The sequence below is a fragment of the Lagenorhynchus albirostris genome, chromosome 8, assembly GCF_949774975.1.
Source record: "Lagenorhynchus albirostris chromosome 8, mLagAlb1.1, whole genome shotgun sequence".
Taxonomy (NCBI): Eukaryota; Metazoa; Chordata; class Mammalia; order Artiodactyla; family Delphinidae; genus Lagenorhynchus; species Lagenorhynchus albirostris.
The window spans coordinates 4,851,431-4,872,269 of NC_083102.1; the positions used below are offsets into that span (position 1 = coordinate 4,851,431).

A 20,839-nucleotide genomic window follows, 5' to 3' on the forward strand; every position below is an offset into this window, starting at 1 on the left:
TGCTTAAGTTTCTTTGTTTTGATTCTAAGAGACTGCAGCTTCCCATCACCTCAGTTCTGTCCCTACGTTCAGCTCTTTTCCCAGAGGCAGAGTAACTTGGATGGTTAAGTGGGAAAGGTTTTGGGTAACATGTTCCCAGCTCTGCTCAACTTCTCTTTACTGCCCAGGAGTATCTGGGCATAATCACAGCCTGGCCAGGATAACCTGGTGCTAGGTGCTCCCCAGCACTCCTCACCTACACTGGAACTGTAGTGCGGTTCTAAGGTGTGTGTTCTTATCTTTTGTTATATATGCCAAGGGTGCTTTTTAAAAAATATATTTCTGCCTGCCAGCTCATTTTCCTCCTTTATATTGATTTTTTTGCCTTAAAATAACATTCCCTTCTTTTTCCAAATAATCACAACAGGAATGAGCGGCCACTCCTTTAAGCTGAAACTGAGGTTCTCAGATTGCTAAAGTGACATTTAGACAGAAATTCTAGAAATTTAGAATTCATGCAGGAATACTCAAACAGTTGGGAAGAGATACCTACCCTTTCTTGCATCCCCAAAATTCAGGTACTCAATTTAAAACTCTATAATAGAATTGAATCCTGGAGGAAAGAACAGAATCTGATGGAGAGAAACAGGAAATGAAAAAAGCCAAGAATCTGAAAGGAAGTAAATCAATGGAAAGGACTTTAACGGTGATGTTTTTATCTAAAGAAATGGACTCATATAGCAGCAAACGTGGAGGCAATACAAGGCAATGTTCATTTTTGGGGTGGCGATGCCCTCCTTGGCAACCCCATTTTGTTGAGGATGTTGCCACTTATTTGTTCCAAGGACTCCTTTTTTTCACAGGGTATGGGCGATCCTTTGCCTTCTTAGGTTCAGGTTTCAGGTCCTGGTGAGGTGTGGGACTTTTCTTGGCTACTACAATGTCATGGCCAGTCAGGAGCTGTAGTACCACGTCAGGCACGGCTCGAAGTCCTTGGGCTTTGGCTATTAGGGTGTCCCACACCTCTTCCTGGGCCGCATTTATTATCCCTTCGACCTCCACTCCTATCAGGAAGTTCCCAGCTTGGTGAGCTCCGTTCATTTCTGCCATCACGTCTGAGACGGCTAAGCCTGCCTTCTCTGCCAGGGTTTCAGGAAGCGACTGCAGGGCCTGGGCAAATGCCAGGAAGGTGGGACCACTGGGCCCTTCCAGTTTGGTTCCTTTCTCTGAGAGCATTTTCGCCAGAGCCATCTCTGTGGCCCCAGCTCCTGGAAGCAGTCTGGGATCCTGGCATAACTGGAAACAGGCATCAATGCCCTGGTAGGCAGCCTACTCTGCACCCCGTAGCCCCCCAGCGGTGGCCTCCCTGAGCACCACGGTGAGGGCAGGGGTGCCTGGAGTTTCCCACTCAATTACCACAGCCAAACCTTCTCCCAGCTCCTGCCCGTACACCCTCTGACACTTCCTTGGCGCCAGTGGAGGAAGCAGATAAGGCATCACAGGTGTGCCAAACACCTCGCTCAGGTACACCATCTCCCGCCGGGACTTCACCTGAATCACCATGAGGCCGCACCTGTCAGCATGCGTTAGGGTCTCCTCGTCAATTTTCCCCCAAACCACCACCACGTTAATAGCCGCGGCTGCCAGCTGGGCCACCTGCTTTTCTATCAGCCTCTCGCTGCCCTTCCTGAACTCGGTCAGGTCGTCAGGACTAGAGAGACGAGCCGTGGCCGGGGCAATGGGGCTGGCAGGCCGAAGGCGCAGGCCATCAGAGCCACCCTGGTGCCGCTCATCACCATGGCCACCTGGCCGCAGGGCTCGCCGGGCAGGGCCAGGCCGGGGAGCAGGCACGAGTCCTCCAGCCGCGCCCCGGGGCAGCGCGCACACGCGCACGCGCTCCGGCTGGAAGCCGCCGTCCGGCTCCCGGGTGGCCCAGCACGCATGCGCCACCATCTTGGTCAAGCAGTCAGTCAGCCACAGCCTGTGCGTGTTCGTCACCGAGTGCAGGGCCCCGAATGGGTCCTCCAGAGGCCCCAGCGCCCGGATGGCCAGGGACGGCAGCAGGGCCAGCGTCTCGGCGGCCGCCGCGGCCTAGGCCTCCCGCAGCAGGTGCTTGGCCTGCGCCAGCAGGGCCTGAGCCAGGGGCACCACGAAGGCCACGCCGTCGCCGCTCTGCGCCGCCAACCGCAGCAGCCGGGCGGCGGGGTGCTCCAGCTCCAGCACCCGGAGGATGGCCGTGCCGTACCCTGTGACCACGGTTTCTCGTTTGGCGGTGACCAGGAGCTCTGCCGCGCCTGGGGGCCGTAGCAGGGCCGCAGGACTCTGGCCAAGGTGTGCGCTGCGGCCAAGCTGCTCAGCGGGTGCTTCTCCTCGGCCGCCGCCGTCACCAGCCGTTCGGGAAGCTCAGGCGCCGAAGGGGCTCTGCCGTCAATCGCCCGCGGGGGCCCACCCGGCCGCAGACAGGCGCTAGAACAGCAGCGAGGCGCCCCGGGAGGAGATCTCTGAAGCCTCTCGAGCGGTCCGTGGGAGAAGCAGCCAAACACCCATCAACTGGTGCTTGGAGAAGCCGGCGCTCTGGGCCCGGGCGCAAGAATGGTCTGCTGAGGCTGAGCCCTAAAAGCACCCCCAGACTGGGCTGAAAAGGAACGGGGCCCTTGGGGCCTCTGGGGCTTGGTAGCTGAAACAGATCTGATCTTGATTAAGTCACAAGTGGCACATGGAACCAGGGCAGGGAATGAGGTCACAGAAGGATGGACCATGAGTTGGGAGGCCCTGGGGCAGGCGGAAGTCAGGCCCGGTTGTACCCCAGAGGGGGGACACGCGTACCCGGGGCCCCAGAGTTTCATTTAAACTTCAGAGACGGAAGAGGAAACCAGGTGGAAACCCACCCACTTCAAATTCCTGGTGAAGCTGTGCCTCCCGTTGTTTGTTTGGTTGGTCTCTGGGTCTTTTTTGTGTTTTGAGAGGGAAATTGTTTTGTTTACTTTCTCATGCAGTGCTCTGTAATCCTAGCCACGTTTGGTTACCTGTATGCCTCGGCCTCTTTGGCCACCTTATCCGTTTGTGCTGCTCATCAGGTTCCTTAAGGTGTCTGCTGGTCTGTTTGTCTTTCCGGTTGCAGATGTGTGAGGCTGCACAGTGTGGGACAACTCTTCCCAATGACGGTGATGACACTGAGCTGGCAAAGGTGGGTCAAGACAAGGGAGGGAAAGAGGCTGACCGCCTGCAGACAGAGTAATAGACATGGACACAGAGGAGTGAAAGTGACCAGGAAGGCAGCAAACCAGAGTGAGTGGGGCTGGGGCCCTCCCGCTCTCACCCTCAGCCCTTAGAATTTGAGCTCCCTCCTTCCATCCTCCCTCCTTGCATCCTCCCTCCCTCCCTCCTTCCTTCCTTCCTTCTCTTGCTCCTCCTGTCCTCATATGGCACCTACTGGAGTAACGATTGCTTCTTTTTTAGTTTAACAAATATTTAGCATCTACTCTGTTTCAGTGGTCACAAAGATGGCAGGAACGTGAGACCAGTGAGGGAAAGAGATTGGTACCAAGTGAGTACAGCTTCCTTAGGTGTTGGGCAGAGCACCAGCAGGAAGTGATGAAAATATTAAGATTAGGGGAGGGACTTCCCTGGTCCCTGGTCCCCACTTCCCTGGTGGTCCAGTGGTTAAGACTCCACACTCCCACTGCAGGGGGCATGAATTCCATCATTGTTTTAATATTTCCACAGACAAGAAGATAGTGAGAAAGAAAAGGAAAAGAATGTCACAGTGAAAGTTAAATACAATTAAGGCTAAAAAGGAGATAAATTGGGGCTTCCCTGGTGGTGCAGTGGTTAAGAATCCACCTGCCAATGCAGGGGACATGTGTTCGAGCCCTGGTCCAGGAAGATCCCACATGCCGCGGAGCAGCTAAGCCCGTGCGCCACAACTACTGAGCCTGCGCTCTAGAGCCCGTGCGCCACAACTACTGAGCCTGCGCTCTAGAGCCCACAAGCCACAACTACTGAAGCCCGTGCGCCTAGAGCCCGTGCTCCGCAACAAGAGAAGGCACCACAGTGAGAGGCCCGCACACCGCAACGAAGAGTAGCTCCTGCTCGCCACAGCTAGAGAAAGCCCGTGCGCAGCAACGAAGACCCAACGCAGCCATAAATAAATATATACATAAAAAAAATAAATTTGGAGAAAAAACTTTTTCTTTGCAAAACAACTTGATTGCTTTTGTAAAAATGATATTCATTATACAACTTAAAAGAAAAAAATACAAAGAAAGTAAATGTCATTTGGAATCCCAGCCCAGAGACAGTCATTGTTTATATTTTGATGAATTTTATTACTTTACACACATATGCATATATAACTTGTGGATTTACACAGTTTTACATACGTGAGTTATATGATAATATTGTATATGCTTGTCTGTAATAATTTTCCCCTTAATGTTATCTTGGCTGACAAATGTTTCTGAGGAGGTATTATGTTGTCTGAAGACCGTGGACAACTGTTTTTTTTTTTTTGGCTGAACCTTGTGGCATGCAGGATCTTAGTTCACCGACCAGGCATCGAACCTGTGACCCCTGCAGTGGAAGCGCAGAGTCCTAACCACTGGACCGCCAGGGAAGTCCCCGTGGACAACTATTTTGATCTCTCTCTCTCTTTTTTTTTTTTTTTTTGCGGTACGGGGGCCTCTCACTCTTGTGGCCTCTCCTGTTGCAGAGCACAGGCTCTGGACGCGCAGGCTCAGTGGCCATGGCTCACGGGCCCAGCCGCTCCGCGGCATGTGGGATCTTCCTGGACCGGGGCACGAACCCGTGTCCCCTGCATTGGCAGGCGGACTCTCAACCGCTGTGCCACCAGAGAAGTCCTTGACCTCTTTTGATTTTAGAGACTCCATTAGAAAAGGCTTGATCCTCCATGTAACACTGAGAGGAGTGTCATATAACAAACGTTGGTTGTAGGGGGCAAAGAGGACTTGCCTGTTCCCTTATAGAAAAGTAAAATATAACAACACAAAATGTAGCAAAGTATTCACGTATACCTTGTCTATAAAGTTACAGTTTCTTTTTGCAAGTAGACTCCTGTAAGGGATCATCTTAGCTCTTTTTCTTGAAAGTAACGTACATTTTGCCATTTATTTCACTTCTTCCACATCTCTGTTGAGCCACTGCTGAGTAATAGGGATAGAAGGTGAATAAGGCAGACAGCTAGTGTCTCCAGTGGGCTTAGGCTGGGATACAGACAGTTAAGTGGGCAATTCATTACAGGGCATGAGAGCTGTGATGGGGAAAGCACAGGTGTTGTAGAAGCATCCAGGGGGACACACAACCTTCATCATGGGAAGAACGGTGGTCAGGGTGAGGTGAAGTCTAAAGAGAGCTGAAGGGGAAATAAAAACAAGAAGTGGGAATTGGCCAGGTGAAAAGGGCTGGCGGGGTGGGAGGGGTTGGGACAGCCTGGTGACGTTTGTGGCTCACCTCCTGAAGGCTGGAGCTCATGGTGTGGTGGAAAGGAGAGGAGAACTTTGGCTGGAGGGTAGCAGGGACTCTCCAGGACCTAGTGAGCCATGCCAATTTACAATTCAACCTGAAGGGTGATGCATGGGACTGTAAGTTCCATTTCCATTGTAAAAGTAGATAATTTTCTGTTGTGAAATCCTTACCTGTGTGACTACACAGCACAGGGGAAGGTGAGGATCCAGTTATTGCCTTGCACCCTTAAAGGCAGTCAGTTCATAACACCCCAAACAGTAAATTTTGTTTTGGTTCTTGTTTTGGTCGTGTTGTGCAAGGCATGTAGTATCTTAGTTCCCCAACCAGGGATCAAACCTGTGCCCCCTGCAGTGGAAGTGTGGAGTCTTAACCACTGGACTGCTGGGGAAGTCCGCCAACGGTAAAGTTTGGACTGAAATTTTGTAGAGGTACCTCTACAAAGATCAAACTAACCAAGGAGCTACTAAATCTCAATTTTACTTTTTTACTATGTGGACACTATCACTGTTAAATTCACATTGATTTTATTTATTCTTTGGATAAATTGATTAGATGTAAAATAAATGTAAATAATTTGTGTGTGTGTGTGTGTGCGTGTGCCAGGAAGAGTTTGCATGCAGTTAATGCATATAAAAATTTCTAACAACATGATTTTGATCTGCTAAGGTGGGTAGGCATCAATATAGACGGTTTGGTGGTTGTATTGGGTTGAATAGTGCCCCCCAATATTCATACTCTTCCTGGAACCTCGGAGTGTGACCTTATTTGGAAATAGGATTGTTGTGGATGTGATTAATTAAGATGAGTCATACTGGAGTAGGGTGGACCATTAATCCAATATGGCTGGTGTCCTTACAAGAAGGGAAGACACACACACACACACCCCGGGAGAACATCGTGTGTGAGGAATAGACACACAGGGAAGGTGGCCATGTAATGGTGGGGGCAGGCTGGAGGGATGCACCTGCAAGCGCAGAAATGCCCAGGAACACGGGCGACCACCTGAAGCTGAGCGAGGCCTGGGACAGATTCTCTCCCAGAGCCCACCACGAGGGGCCAGCCCTGCCGATACCTTGATTTTGGACTATTAGCCACCAGGACTGTAAGAGAATACATTTCTATTGTTTTAAACTGCCTGTTTGGAGTAGCTTTTTGCAGCAGCTATAGGAACCCAATACAGTAGTCTTTGTATATTAATGAAGGAAGGAACCTAATGAAGTGTGTGTGTGTGTGTGTGTGTATGTGTGTGTGTCTGAAGAGGGGGGCTGTCTGCTGCCTTATCCCACCCTTGCCCTTACCCCCAGACTCCCAGATGCATTAAAAATTTTTTGTTTATTATTTAGATTTTATTTTATTTTATTTTATACAGCAGGTTCTTATTAGGTATCTATTTTATACATATTAGTGTATACATGGCAATCCCAATCTCCCAATTCATCCCACACCACCCCCCCGCCACTTTTCCCCCTTGGTGTCCATATGTTTGTTCTCTACATCTGTGTCTCTATTTCTGCCCTGCAAACCGATTCATCTGTACTATTTTTCTAGGGCTGTCTGCTGCCTTCTCCCACCCCTGCCCTTCCCCCCAAACTCCCAGATGCATTTTTTAAAAAACTGTGGTCTTCTACACAGTAGATGTAAATATTTAATCTTTCTATTTGTATGTTTTTCTTATTTTTATTTTTTTGGCTGCGTTGGGTCTTTGTTGCTGCGCACAGGCTTTCTCTAGTTGCAGCAAGCGGGGCTGCTCTTCGTTGCGGTGCGTGAGCTTCTCACTGCGGTGGCTTCTCTTGTTGCGGAGCATGGGCTCTAGGCATGTGGGTTCAGTAGTTGTGGCTCGCGGGCTCTAGAGTGCAGGCTCAGTAGTTGTGGTGCACAGGCCCAGTTGCTCTGCGGCATGTGGGATCTTCCCGGACCAGGGATTGAACCCGTGTACCCTGCATTGACAGGCGGACTCCCAACCACTACGCCACCAGGGAAGTCCCTGTGTGTTTTTCCATGTTTATTTTTCAGTTGCTTGATTGCCTTTTTTGTGTTTATCTTGTTCAGTAGTGCCAGGTTTAAAGTATAGACCCCTGCAGGGCAAGATTCATGTCTCTATAAAACGTGCTGTAGAACATTTACATATGCCTCATACTCTTATACACAAATTAGTTTTGAAGGTGATTGTTTTATTTCCTTCTCAGATTCTTCCTTTTTCTATCACACAGGTACATGGTATGCATTACTGAAATAACTTATGTAAAGCAATATGAATTTATAAAGCTAAAAATGCACTATGGACTAAATATGAACTAATTTTAAGTGGTTGAAATTCTTTTTAAAACATTTTTTTTTTTTTTTTTTTGCAGTACACCGGCCTCTCACTGTTGTGGCCTCTCCTGTTGCAGAGCACAGGCTCAGGACGCGCAGGCTCAGCAGCCATGGCTTATGGGCCCAGCTGCTCCGCGGCATGTGGGATCTTCCCTTACCGGGACACGAACCCGTATCCCCTGCATCGGCAGGCCGACTCTCAACCACTGCGCCACCAGGGAAGCCCTAAAAACATTTTTTTTACTGAAAAATAAAGGACAAAAAATGATAGCCTATGACTGCAACTTTTTAAAGTGCAATTTTAACAGTAAAAATATGAACACAAATCTTATAAGATCTAGCATTTACGTTTTGAGCGGTCTTTTCACACAATTGTAAAAGTTTGGTTCCTAAAAAACCCTGAGGAATTTAAGACTATGGGAAAACAAGGAGAGGGATACCATTTAGTAGTGAATCTCTGGGAAAGCCTTATAAATACTTTCATGTTCACTAAAACAAAGTGATAAAGACTGCTCTCTCAAGAAAGACATCAATTACATTTTCTAGGCCTTCAATTAGGAAGAATGTCTACTGTACCATGAATTTTTATTCATTGTCATTTGTATGCTAGACACTTTGAGAATCTCCTTTGCTTACAGTGTCATGAGATGTTGCTTTTTCTTTTTTGAGGATAACAACCCTTACTCCCACTCACATTTTAAACATTTAATACATGTTTATGATTATACTACATGTGCTCTGAAAGATTGATGTATTATAGAAAAATGTAATATAGAAAGTGAAAGTCCCTTGTAATCCAACCCTCTAGAGATGATTGCTGTTAACACTTTGGTGCATGTCTACCGTATTTTTAAAGTGCCTATTTAACATGTACTTATTAGAAGGTAGACATTCTATTTTTTTTTTGCACTTGGTCCTTCCAGATGCTCGTTGTCTTTCTGGTTTTATAATTTTGAGGAACCTACTTCAGCTATCTGCCTCCTGGATTTTTTGCCACTGTGGTCTCAGAGCTGTGTAATTTGGATGACAGAGATGGAAAAACCTTTGAAAGACCTTTATTTAAGTTGAATAAGTATTCCTTGAATACTTCCTCTGCATCCTGGGTTATATTTTGTTTGCTCTGCCCGCAATAACTTCACGCTGATAAGCCTCCTATCTGTCCTTTTAAAACAGCTCCCAACTACTTGTCTGCTCACAGTAGCCGAAGGAATGGAGATTTAAGGCTGGGTTTACCTTCATCATCTTTTATCCTTCAAGAAGTAACACTGCACAAACTTCTATTTCTACCCTTCCATTTATTCTACCCACTTTTCTGTTCCCAGTCCCTAGTTGTTTCCTTTAAGAACTTGTCTCCAGCAGGAGTGACTTGCAGTTTGCACATTCTGGTCCTTAAATTCTCCCAAGTGCTGACGAGTATACTGAAGTAAATTGTCCTGATGTGGAATTTTGTGCATATGAAACACACAGTTGGAAATGACTCTTCTAATTTCAGTACTGAACACAGATAAACATTTGGATCGATAATCCCATTTTTGAAAGTATACTTTATTTAGTGTAATGTACAGAAAATGAAAAAGGGTGAGTAATAAACTTTATATCACTTCATAAATGCATCTTCATAAATTTATGACTTCATAAATTAGTCATGCATATGTTGTATTTCTATGTATAATAATAGTCAGACTTTTTTTTAATTTATAGTTTTCATTTACCAGCCTAGCTTCTCCCCAATCTCAAATTTTAAATTTAGTAAGCTTGAAAAAGCCAGCGGGAACTAAACCTTGAAGGGATTCAAACGACTGTCTTATTGAGGTCCTCACTTCAGCCCTTTCAAGAAGCTATGCTTTAGTCAGAAGAGGCTCTGGAAACTGTGCATGTTTGCCCAAATACACACAAACATACGGTTCAGAGTTTATGTTCTGGCTATTGGGAAGGGAAGGCAAACAACACAGCAGGAAAAACCGCGTTTTATTCTTACCTTACACTAGAACTGTTGGGAAGATGGAAAGAAATCATAATCAGAAAGTGCCCGGGGTGTCCGGCCTAGAGTCTAAGCCTGTAAGATGATAGTTTACCCCAATCCTTTTGCAAATGGTTGATAGGTCGTAATAGTTTTTCCCAATTCAAATCTATGTTTTTCACTCCCCTAGTGAATGGGAAGGAAATCAGCGAAGAGTACATTGTCCAAGTGTTGGTCCCTGTTAGAATAAGGAACTCAGAACTCCCCACCTGTAACTCTCCTTCCTTCCTTCCTAAGCGCACATGTCAGATTTCGGACCCTAGCAGCCCCAGTTTTCCTTCACCGTTTTTAAGTAGTGTAAGAGGCGGCTTAGAAGTCTTTCCATTTTTGTCTCTTCGTCACAACACACCCAACGTTAAAACCAAGTTGTCGGGGTTTTACTGGTTCATTATGTCTCTCAGCACTTTATCCCTCAAAATGCCATCGTTCTTCTTGTCTGACAGCTTTATAAACCCTTTCCGGATCATTTTTAAAACGACGCTGTAATAACGAAAGTATCCCTGGAACTGGAGTAGAACGAAGTTGCACTCCATTTCTTTTCCTCCACCAACGTGCATTACAACAAACGAACGCTGAACGTGCGCCCGGCGAAGCCCCTCCGGGCCGGTCCCCGCGCCCCGCCGGGGATGGGGGTGGGAGTGGAGGCGCGGGGCGCGGGGGAAACCCGGGCCCGCCGCGCGCCGGGGCGGGACGAGCTCTACACCCGCCCGCCAGTCCGCGGAGGCCGAGCGCCTGCGGAGCGCGGACGCGGCCCGCCTCGTCCTCGCTCTCCCTCGCGCACTCCCCGGACCCCGATCCCGGATTCGCTCATCCGCAGCTTGGCGCTCTCCCGAGCCGAAGCCGGAGCCCCAGCCGGAGCCGGAGTTGGAGTCGCGGCGCGGCCCGGCCGCCGCGTCAGAAGAGGAGGGAGCGGGGGCGGGGGAGGGGCGGTGAGGTCAGCGGCGGCGGCGCGTCCGCGGGCGGCGCATGCGCGGAGCGAGCCCCGTGAGTGGCAGCGGCGGCGAGCGGGGGGCGGTGGGGCCGGCGGAGTGGGGGAGGGGGCGGGGGCGTCGCGGCGGCCGTGTGTGGGCGAGACGGCGGCGAGTTTGAGAGGTCTGTGGTGCGGGGGCGCTCTGGGAGACCCGGCGCGGCCCTCGCGCGACGGCCACGGTCGAGTGTGTGTGTCTGTGTGTGGTACACGCACACCCGCAAAACTTCCTCCTCCCCTGCCCGGAGGGCTGGAGCGGGCGCTGAGGGGCCGGCGCTCGCACAGCCGGGAACCCACAACAACTGGAGCAGCTGTCAAAACTTCGCTGCCGCCGCCGCCCGGCCTGACGCGGCCCGCGCGGGGGAGGGGCAGCCGGCGGGGGGCGCGACCCCCGCCCGCCGGCCCGCCGCTCCCCGCGCCGCGGCCCCTTTCTCCTCCCGCCGCGGGCGGCCTGGGGGAGGGGCGCGGGCGGAGACCCCCAGGGCCGGCGCCCTTCGTGCCCCCTCAGTAGCCCCGCCCAGCTCGGCGCCGCCCGCCCCGCACCCGCCCGACACCCGCGCCCGCGCCCACACCCGCACCGCCCGAGGGCCGCCCGCCCGCCCCGCCCGCACCTCCCCGCCCCGGTCCGGCCCCTCCCTCCCGCCCGCCTGCCCGCCGCGCCCCGCCCGCCGCCCCCCGCCCGGCCCCTGCGCGCCGAGGTGCGCGCGCTCGCGCGTATGTGTGTGAGTGCGTGTCCTGCTCGCTCCATGTTGCCGCCTCTCCCGGTACCTGCTGCTGCTCCCGGGGCTGCGGGAAATGCGAGAGGCTGAGCCGGGGAGGAGGAACCCGAGCAGCAGCGGCGGCGGCGGCCGCGGCGGCGGCGGCGGCGGCGGCGGGAGGAGCCCCCCAGGAGGAGGACCGGGATCCATGTGTCTTTCCTGGTGACTAGGATGTCGTCGGAGGAGGACAAGAGCGCGGAGCAGCCGCAGCCGCCGCCACCCCCCCCCGAGGAGCCCGGAGCCCCGGCCCCGAGCCCCGCAGCCGCAGACAAAAGACCTCGGGGCCGGCCTCGCAAAGATGGCGCTTCCCCTTTCCAGAGAGCCAGAAAGAAGTAAGTTGAGTGTGAGGGAGCCAGGCCGGGAGCCAGCCGCGGCGCCGGCCCGGAGCTGTCACCGGCGCGCCCGGCCCCGCCGCCCCCGCGCGCCCCCGGCCGCCCCCGCGGGGTGGGGGTGGGGCCCGCGCGGGCCGCGCGGCTCGGGCCCGGGGCGCCCGCCCCGCGCCCCGCGCCGGCGCCCGGCCTCCCGCGGCCGCCCGCACTTCCCTCCGCCGGCCCGGGTCTGACGGCTCGCGCCGCCGCCACACTTTACTTTTTAGTTTGGCCCCGGCGCCGTGTGTTCCGGGGCTTCTCTTTTTGGGGAAATTTCTCGTCGATGCCCCTGGGCCTCGCCGGGTCGTTTAGCAGACGAGCCCGCAGCACAGCTGGGTAGTCGCCGGACGGGCTCCCGCTCGGCTCCCAGGCGCTCGGCTCCGGGACGCTCGCCGAGCTGTCAAAACGCCGCGGCCAGGTGGTCCCCCGGCCCGGTTGGGCGGGGGAGCAGGAAACGGACGCAGCCGGAGCTGCTTTTCTTTGTCAGCCGGTCGCTCCTTTAACTTTTCTCGCTCCCAAACCTCTGCTTTCGTGCTTTAATGATATATTAGGAAGTCCTCCGACCGCTTCCCCTCCCCTCCCCCAGCCGGGCCCCGCACTGCCCAGCGCCGAGAGCACTAGTCTGTGCGGTCGCTCCGCGTAGGGGACGGAGTGCAGCAAGTTTTGGAAACGTCGCTGCCACCGCAGGCCGATCGCCAGGAGCACGTTCGTTCGGGTCCAGACGGATGTAAATGTGGCCGAACTTCCATCGGAGTAGCCACTCGTGGCTGTTACTGGGGCAGGAGTCGCTCTCGTGTGTTTTTGAGCAGGCACTAGGGCTGTGCGCCTCCGGCCATTCGCTGGTTAGAAATGTCTTTTTACAAAATGGTTATAGGACAACTTTGCCTGTGGATCCAGGAGCTCGTTTCAGTGCCGGTGAGTCGCTGAGCGCTCGTGGCTCTTGAGGCTGCTGCTGTGGAAGGTCTGTGGCCGTCTTTCGGAGTTGTAGGAAGGCGTGTATTGCTTACTCATTTCATTATATGGGCGTCTCAGGGAACTGGTGGTAGTGGAAGGGTGCACCGGGACGCCGAGGAAAGCAGCATACTTACGGATAGTCTGGTTTTTTGTTGTTGTTTTTTTCTTTTTTTGATGGGGTGCATTCGTTTAGTAATAGCATTGTTATGTTTGGTGATACACAGTAAAAATAGTAGTGTTAACGCAAGGCAGAGAACAGGGTTGTGGGAAACCCGTGAAGCTCTGCACTGGACGTGCTCTTTTTCGCTTTCCTATTCTTTTACTATGAACGTGATTCAGGGCCTTCGACTTGCCCTCCATATTTTATTGCCAGCTCCTACCTAGCTATGACAAATCGTGAGGGAAACAAGTACATTATTAGTTTCTTTGTGATACAGAGTTGGGGTTTATTATACCACTTGCATTGCTAATGTCTGGTATAAAATGCCATTGTTATTCCTGTATTAACTGAAATTTCGAGAAGGAAGGTGCAGTTTTAAGTAATTTTAAACTTCTTTGCCACTTTTTTGGTATCCTTTAAAGGAACACATACGAAGCCATCATAGGGTTTTAACTTGATTGCTTCCCATTTTCACTATTTCTTGGTTTCTTTCTGAACATTAATTTGGGATTATAACATGTGTTCGATTTGCTTTTAAATTCTTACTTTAGAAAGAGTAGACCTATTTATGTTGTTCTCCTCACCCGTACACATCCAAGTGTGTGTGAGTGGTGAGTGTGCACACTTCCCCTGAGATTGCAATGAGCTCATTTTGTATTAGTGCAACTCCTGGGTGCACCAGAAGAAAGGTTGGTTTAGGGTATTGTCATTTTATTATTTTAATTTTTACCTCATATTATGAGTGGGAAAAAGGTAGCCCTTTGAGAAGTTAAAACCTTTCTATAGAATGACACTAATAATAAAAAAAACCTCAACACTTTGGAAAATGTTTAGAACAGTTATAAGTCATAAGAGAGTTTTTTAGATTTGAAAACTGGTACAGCATTCCTTATAGGTAATTAAGTCTAGTGGTAACTTTGATCGTCCCAAACTTGTTAGGGAATTCTTTAAAACTAGGTGTGTCTTTTGAAGGAAATGGAATCTCCAGTCGTTTTGGAAACATGTAAATGGAAACTAATATCTGAAATGGAAAGCAAAGAGAGGGGTTTTCAATTGTGTATCTCTGCACTGTATTAAGATACATGCAGAAAAGACCCTGTAGTTAGCTGGGTAGTGCAGACCCTGAAAGTGAAACTGATGTGTAACACATGTAAATTAGGTTTGTAAATGTTAAAATTATGTGGAATTGCGGATACCTCAGAAATGAAAATTAATATCTTTGTGGAATGCAGTGGAGATAAAGGTGTTTAAATTGTCAGTGTTATTTAGATGGTCAGTAAGTGGGTTGCTTTACCCTAGAGCAGATGCCTTATGACACTATTTTTTTAAAGTAGGTTGTGTATTTGTTTTCACATTAAAAAAAAAAGGTAACTGTGGGCTAGTAACTACACATTCTTTGAGTTTAAATGTTTGAATTTTTAGTAATTAGGTAAAAATTAAGCATTTTCTTGTTTTATAGTGTTAGATAATTTTTGTGTTTTATCACATGTGAAAAGCATATGTGGTTACTGGTTTTACATTAACTATTATTACTTTAAAGTTATATTTACAACCTAAAATCAAGAATTTTGCACTGAAGGTCTTAATCTTAGAGGCAGAGTTTGAAGCGTAGGTATGTAAATAGGGAAATATGGAGTGGAACAGTGAAATTGGCACATGTCTAAAAGTTCTCTTGCACAGTAAGGACTGCCTATTACTTAGTCTTTATCAGGGGTGCAGGTCTTCCCATTGGTGCAGAAGCTCCCGCTGCAGGGCAGCACGTACCAGAGGTTGGAGTTATTTTTCTATTAAGGTGAAGGAAACCCTTCCTGAAACTTTGATTTTATCTTTTCTTCCTTAGAGTATACACCCACATTACTAAGTTGGGAAGCCAAGTGGAGATTCTGCCATATTTCTTACCACGTGAACAGAGTTGATGTCCAGGCTGGGTGGTGTGGGGATGGCACAGGTGGGGATGGGGTCTCTGGGGCGCTACCCTTGACTCTCTTTGAATCAACTCTTGATACCCTGAACCACTTTCTTTTCAGAGGTCAATTACTGTTATTAGAAAGTCACCTTGAGGGACTTTCTGAGGTGGCGCAGTGGTTAAGAATCTGCCTGCCAGTGCAGGGGACACGGGTTCGAGCCCTGGTCCGGGAAGATCCCACATGCCGCGGAGCTATAAGCCTGTGCGTCACAAGTACTGAGCCCGCGTGCCACAACTACTGAGCCTGCACGCCTAGAGCCTTTGCTCCACAACAAGAGAAGCCACCGCAATGAGAAGCCCGCTCGCCGCAACTAGAGAAAGCCTGCGCGCAGCAACGAAGATTCAGTGCAGCCTAAATAAATAAATAAGCTTATTAAAAAAAAAAAAAAGAAAGTCACCTTGAGCATTACTGTAGAAAAAATTAGGTACAACCAGTGGTGTCATATAAGGGACCAGGAAAAAATGGCTCTGCTGCAGGGGACTATTGCTGTTCTATACTTGTAAGCATTCCCTGCCCCCCCCCCGCCCCCCCATCTCTCATTTCCATAGCTGTCAACTTGAAATCAGTGAAACAAACAAAAAAAGTGTATTGCATTATAATATATGCAGTTTCATATAGTTGAGACATCACTATTATTTGTGCTTTTTGAGATGATGCAAATTTGTAATTTTTATTATATTCTTATTTTTCAAGAAATTAGATGCATCTGCAGGGAAATTTTCAGTAATCACCGGTCTCTAGCATTTAATGGGCTCTGAAATGTTTTAATTTACCCGAAAAGCTGGTCCTGGAATGGCAGCCTCTCTTATCTGTTAGGTGGCCTCATTGTAGTTTGCTTTTGTCCTGTTGTTGGTCTTCTCCATGGACTCTCTAGTCTTTGAAAATATGGTATTTTTAGTGTAAAATACAAATTATATTTGGTATAATGTTATTAATATGTAAACTTGATAAACATGGATTTCCATGTAAATTGAACCGTATCACAACAGTTTATTTTCTCATTTTGAAAATAGTGGTTTAGTACATTTTCCTATTAGCAGTTAATTCTTTTTTTAATAGATTAATTAACACACACACTTACTGGAAAGTTTATTCAGTATCAGCCAAAAATTATGTTCAGGGGCTTCCCTAGCAGTCCAGTCGTTAAGACTCCACGCTTCCAGTGCAGGGGGCGTGGGTTCGATCCCTGGTCAGGGAACTTAGATCCCACATGCTGTGGGGCGCGGTCATAAAAAAACAGAAACAAAAAATAAAATAAAAAGTATGTTCAGTCCAGATGTCTCATAGATTAAAAACTATATCAAATCCTATCAAGGGTTTCACACACCTCCCCACCAGGTGAGAGCAGAGAGAGAGTATCTAAAGCTCTCCATAACTAAAAACTGACTGTTTCCACTTTGGAAGATCAGTGAAGTTTCATGGAAGCCCCTCAGTCATAACCGTAAGTGCCTTAAGAATACAAGGTTGGACAATCACCGTCTGCCCAGAGGAAATATGACTGTGGCCTGGGGAATAACGTGCAGTTTTGCAGAAGGTTGGGGGAGAAGGGGAGAGTTAGAGCAGTGTGTCTTGTCACCCCGCAGTGACTACAAATCTGTCATGGTAGAATTAACTGATAAGGGACTTCTCTGGTGGCACAGTGGTTAAGAATACACCTGCCAATGCAGGGGACACAGGTTCGATCGTGTCCTTTTTTTTTTTCTTTCATTGTTTTGGGGCATCTTTTAATTTCAACAAGATGATTAATCCCTTCCTCCTTTAACACTTTCTTTATCATGTTTGTGCTACAGTGGCTATTTTCAGAACTGCTTGGAGGTATAAGTTCAAAAGTTATGGAGTGAAATAGGGATAATCCCCTCCCCTCCTCCCCTCCCCTCCCCCGCCTCCCCTCCCCCGCCTCCCCTCCCCCTCCCCTCCCCTCCCCTCCCCTCCCCCTCCCCTCCCCTCCCCTCCCCCTCCCCTCCCCTCCCCCTCCCCTCCCTCCCCTCCCCCTCCCCTCCCTCCCCTCCCCCTCCCCTCCCCTCCCCCTCCCTCCCCTCCCCCTCCCCTCCCCTCCCCCTCTCCCCTCCCCTCCCCCTCTCCCCTCCCCCTCTCTCCTCCCCCCTCCCCTCCCCCCTCCCCTCCCCCCCATAAATGTATGCTTGTGGTTAGTGTGAAAATCTAGTACAAAGATGAATCTTGAATTTGTAGTTGGAAGTGTCACTCTGTTTGCAGAATTGAAGGACTTAAGAACACAAGAGAACCAGGAATGACACAGCTCTTTTTGCACTTTCTCTAGAAAAAACCTCCTGTAAAAGACAGGAAGATTGTTTGCCTTTGCTCCTGCTATTAATTTTGTGATGACAGTAAGTATGTATGATGCACAAATGCTGCGACTGTTTAAGTCTGAGAAATACTTTTCTGTAACTTTTTAGATCTTTCATTTGGCACTGTCAGAGAGCATAAAAGTGTTAAATATATGCTGGGATGGACATTCAACTCTGGAAGAAGGTTCACTGTGGCCAAGAAGGGTCCCCAAAGATTTGGAGGAAGCAGTACATGAATTATACCTTGAAGGGTCGACAGGATTTAGCCAGATCAAGTGAGAAGAAAGTGAGAAGGTATTTGGGGTAGCAGAGTGAATACAGTTATTGAGGGAAGTGGAAGAGATGTTTTCTTGGTGGGGGGATGACCAGCACAGAGGTTTAAGGCAGGGGTTGGGTCTGCCCTGTGATGGCCCTTGAACACCAGGCTGACGAGAGTCCGCGCGTTATAAACTGTTCACAGCCACCAAGTAGGTAATATAAATGAGCTGCATGCAGCTTGTAAGCTCCTGAATGACAGCTGACATTTTTAAGGCCTTGGGTTGGGGAGAAAATGGTGGGTAAAAACAGCCTGAAGAGTCCTAGGAGTCTTTATACCTTGCTTAGGAGAAACTGATAGAGAATTCTGGCTGATGGCTGCCAAGTGAGACTGTGAGATGTTTCTAGATACTCTGGTTTTTCAACAGAGGCTCAAAACTTGGATTTGAATGTGAAATCTCTTGATTTTTAAGTATTTTCTATTAATTAACATCTAAAACACAATTTGGAACTACAGCTTGTGGGCTAGGTTTAATCTGTGGACCACGAGTGGACTACAAGTCTTCAGCCTCTGCTTTATGCCTAGATTACTTTATTTTTTAAATTAAAGTTTTATAAGAATATATTTGCAGTCTTCCTGAGGACAGGAATGCTATTATATTATTTTGTGTTCTGTGTCCATTTTATACAGTTGAATGTAGGTATTCATACTGGATGATTTGATGATGACTGTTTTAGGAAAACCATCCTGGTCATAATATGAAGAGAGGAGTTACATGGAGGCTGAGATACAGGATGTTGCATAGTCCTTGTGTGAGGTGATCAAGGCAGAGGGTAGATTGTTGGTAGTGTGAATGGAAAGGAAGAGAGATTTCAGTCGATGCAGAGGAAAAATTTTGAGTTTCTGGCATAGCTGTCTACAAGATAGAAATGTCTGGGAGTATTTGGGGATTTGGGAGAAGAGTTTAGGAGCTAGATTAGGATAAATGTGATTTACTTGAAATCACTGACAATATGAAGAATGTGTGGAAAATAGTAAAAGGATTAGGATGCTTACTTACCCTTAGGAGATGGGGGAAAAAGGGTCAAGAAAGCCCGTAAAGATGAGAAACATGCTCATGGCACCAGAGAAAGGTAGAATACTAGTAGAGAAAAACTGGCAAGAACAAAATACCCATCAGTGGACTACCATGTAGTTTTTTTATTATTTTAAGTTTTTCTTTTAAGTTGAGGTATAGTTTTTTTTTTCAGCCTGTGTTTTATAGCTTTATTTTTTTAAAAAATTAATTTATTTTTTAAAAAAATTAATTAATTTATTTTTAGCTGTGTTGGGTCTTTGTTGCTGTGTGCAGGCTTTCTCTAGTTGTGGCGAGCGGGGGCCACTCTTGGTTGCGGTGCACGGCCTTCTCATTGCGGTGGCTTCTCTTGTTGCGGTGAGTGGGCTCTAGGTGCAAGGGCTTCAGTAGTTGTGGCACGCGGGCTCAGTAGTCGTGGCTTGCTGGCTTTAGAGCGCAGGCTCAGTAGTTGCGGTGCACAGGCTTAGTTGCTCCGTGGCATATGGGATCTTCCCGGACCAGGGCTCGAACCCGTGTCCCCTGCATTGGCAGGTGGATTCTTAACCACGGTGCCACCAGGGAAGTCCTAAATTGAGGTATAGTTAATTTGCAAATACAATCAGGTCTACAGCAAAGTGATTCAGTTATGTGTGTGTGTATATTCTTTTTCAGATTCTTTTTCATTACAGGTTATTATAAGATATTGAGTAGAGTTCCCTGTGCTATACAGTAGGTCCTTGTTGTTTATCTGTTTTATACATAGTAGTGTGTACATGTTAATCCCAAACCCCTAATTTATCATCCACTCCCCCGCATCCCTGCTATCCCCTTTGGTAACCATAAATTTGTTTTCTTTGTCTGTAAGTCTATTTTAAATTGAAGTATAGTTAATTTACAATGTTGTGTTAACTTGTTTTATAAATAAATTCATTTGTATCATTTTTTAGATTCCACATATAAGTGATATATGATATTTGTCTTTGTCTTTGGCTTACTTCACTCAGTTTGATCATCTCTAGGTCTATCCATGTTGCTGCAACTGGCATTATTTCGTTCTTTTTTTATGGCTGAGTAGTATTCATTGTGTATATATACCACATCTTCTTTATCCACTCATTTGTTGATAGACATTTCGGTTACTTCAGTGTTTTGGCTGTTGTAAATAGTGCTGCTGTGAGCATTGGGGTGCATGTATCTTTTCAAATTAGAGTTTTCTCTGGATATATGCCTAGGAGTGGGATTGTAGGATCATATACCATGTAGTTTTTATCAGGACAGAGAGGTAGACTTGTAGGTACTGAAGTGGGAGAATATCTGTGATAAATTTGTTGACTTGAGGAAAAAATTTCTGAGAGTTACAAAGCAGTAAGTTTAGTACTAACTCTGTTTTGTAAAAAGCATACAGACCCAAACTATGTATATATTTTGTTATAGAAAATGATTTGGAAGGATACCTAATACATGTACACGTACTTTCATATGTAGATCTATGCAACTTTTAAAAAGCCAATAAATTTAAAGCCATATCTTGTTTTACAAATGAGAAAACTTAAGTTCTAGGGACATCACTGATTCCGGAGCCAAGATTACCTGAATTCAAATCTGGGTTCTACTACTTACTAACTACATTTGACCTTGGGAGGTGACTTAACTTTTTGTGCCTTGGGTGCCTCATCTGCAAAGTGGTCACACTAGCACATCTAGTTGAGGTTGTTGTGAATTTATATATGTGTAGAATTTAGACCATGTCTGGCACGAACTAAATGCTATTACGAGGCGGTATGATGAGAATTTGTTGTTACTGTTACTGCTACTGTTGTCAGTTATCTTCACGTCTTACTCTGACATCATAGAATGTTATTGGCTGACATGTGATGAGGTGCCCAATTCACTCCAGAAACACCACGGTATAGAATAATGTAGTACTTACGGTGGGGGTGAGGGCGTAAAGATCGCCCTTCTGCACAAGATAGAAAAGCTAAGTCAGCAGAAGTCTATAGAATGTTTCTTATTATAACACATGAAAAACAACCAAGAGTGTTTCCTAGAAGCTGTATGTGTAGTAATGTTATTACAAAATTATTAAAGTTTTTTTTTATTACCCAAACTTGTGGATGTTGTCATAGTGGTCTTTTTATATTACACCTCTGCTGACCACAGTTTTCTTAGTAGGTCTCCCTAAATGAGATGTATTATTAGGTGGTTTTAAAATGATTTCTTATGTCTTTTTATACTGGATCACTTAAAAAAAAT

At 47.7% G+C, this 20,839-nt stretch overlaps 2 protein-coding genes across 2 annotated transcripts in view; one reads left to right on the plus strand and one right to left on the minus strand.

Annotated features, from left to right (window-relative positions):
• Window positions 1-810: 810 nt before the first annotated feature.
• CCT8L2 (chaperonin containing TCP1 subunit 8 like 2) lies at window positions 811-10,353 on the minus strand. Its single transcript, XM_060157544.1, is given in 5 exon segments — window positions 811-1,733; window positions 1,736-1,853; window positions 1,855-2,264; window positions 2,267-2,445; window positions 10,178-10,353. Coding segments are annotated over 5 exon segments (1,806 nt in total).
• Window positions 10,354-10,861: 508 nt separating this feature from the next.
• The window catches only part of KMT2C (lysine methyltransferase 2C), a 294,229-nt gene continuing 284,251 nt past the window's right edge, over window positions 10,862-20,839 (plus strand). Inside the window, exons 1-2 of the mRNA XM_060156306.1 lie at window positions 10,862-10,888; window positions 11,692-11,853. Of these exons, the coding sequence (XP_060012289.1) occupies window positions 11,693-11,853 (161 nt within the window). The 5' untranslated portion in view covers window positions 10,862-10,888; window position 11,692. The remainder of the gene's footprint in view (window positions 10,889-11,691; window positions 11,854-20,839) is intronic.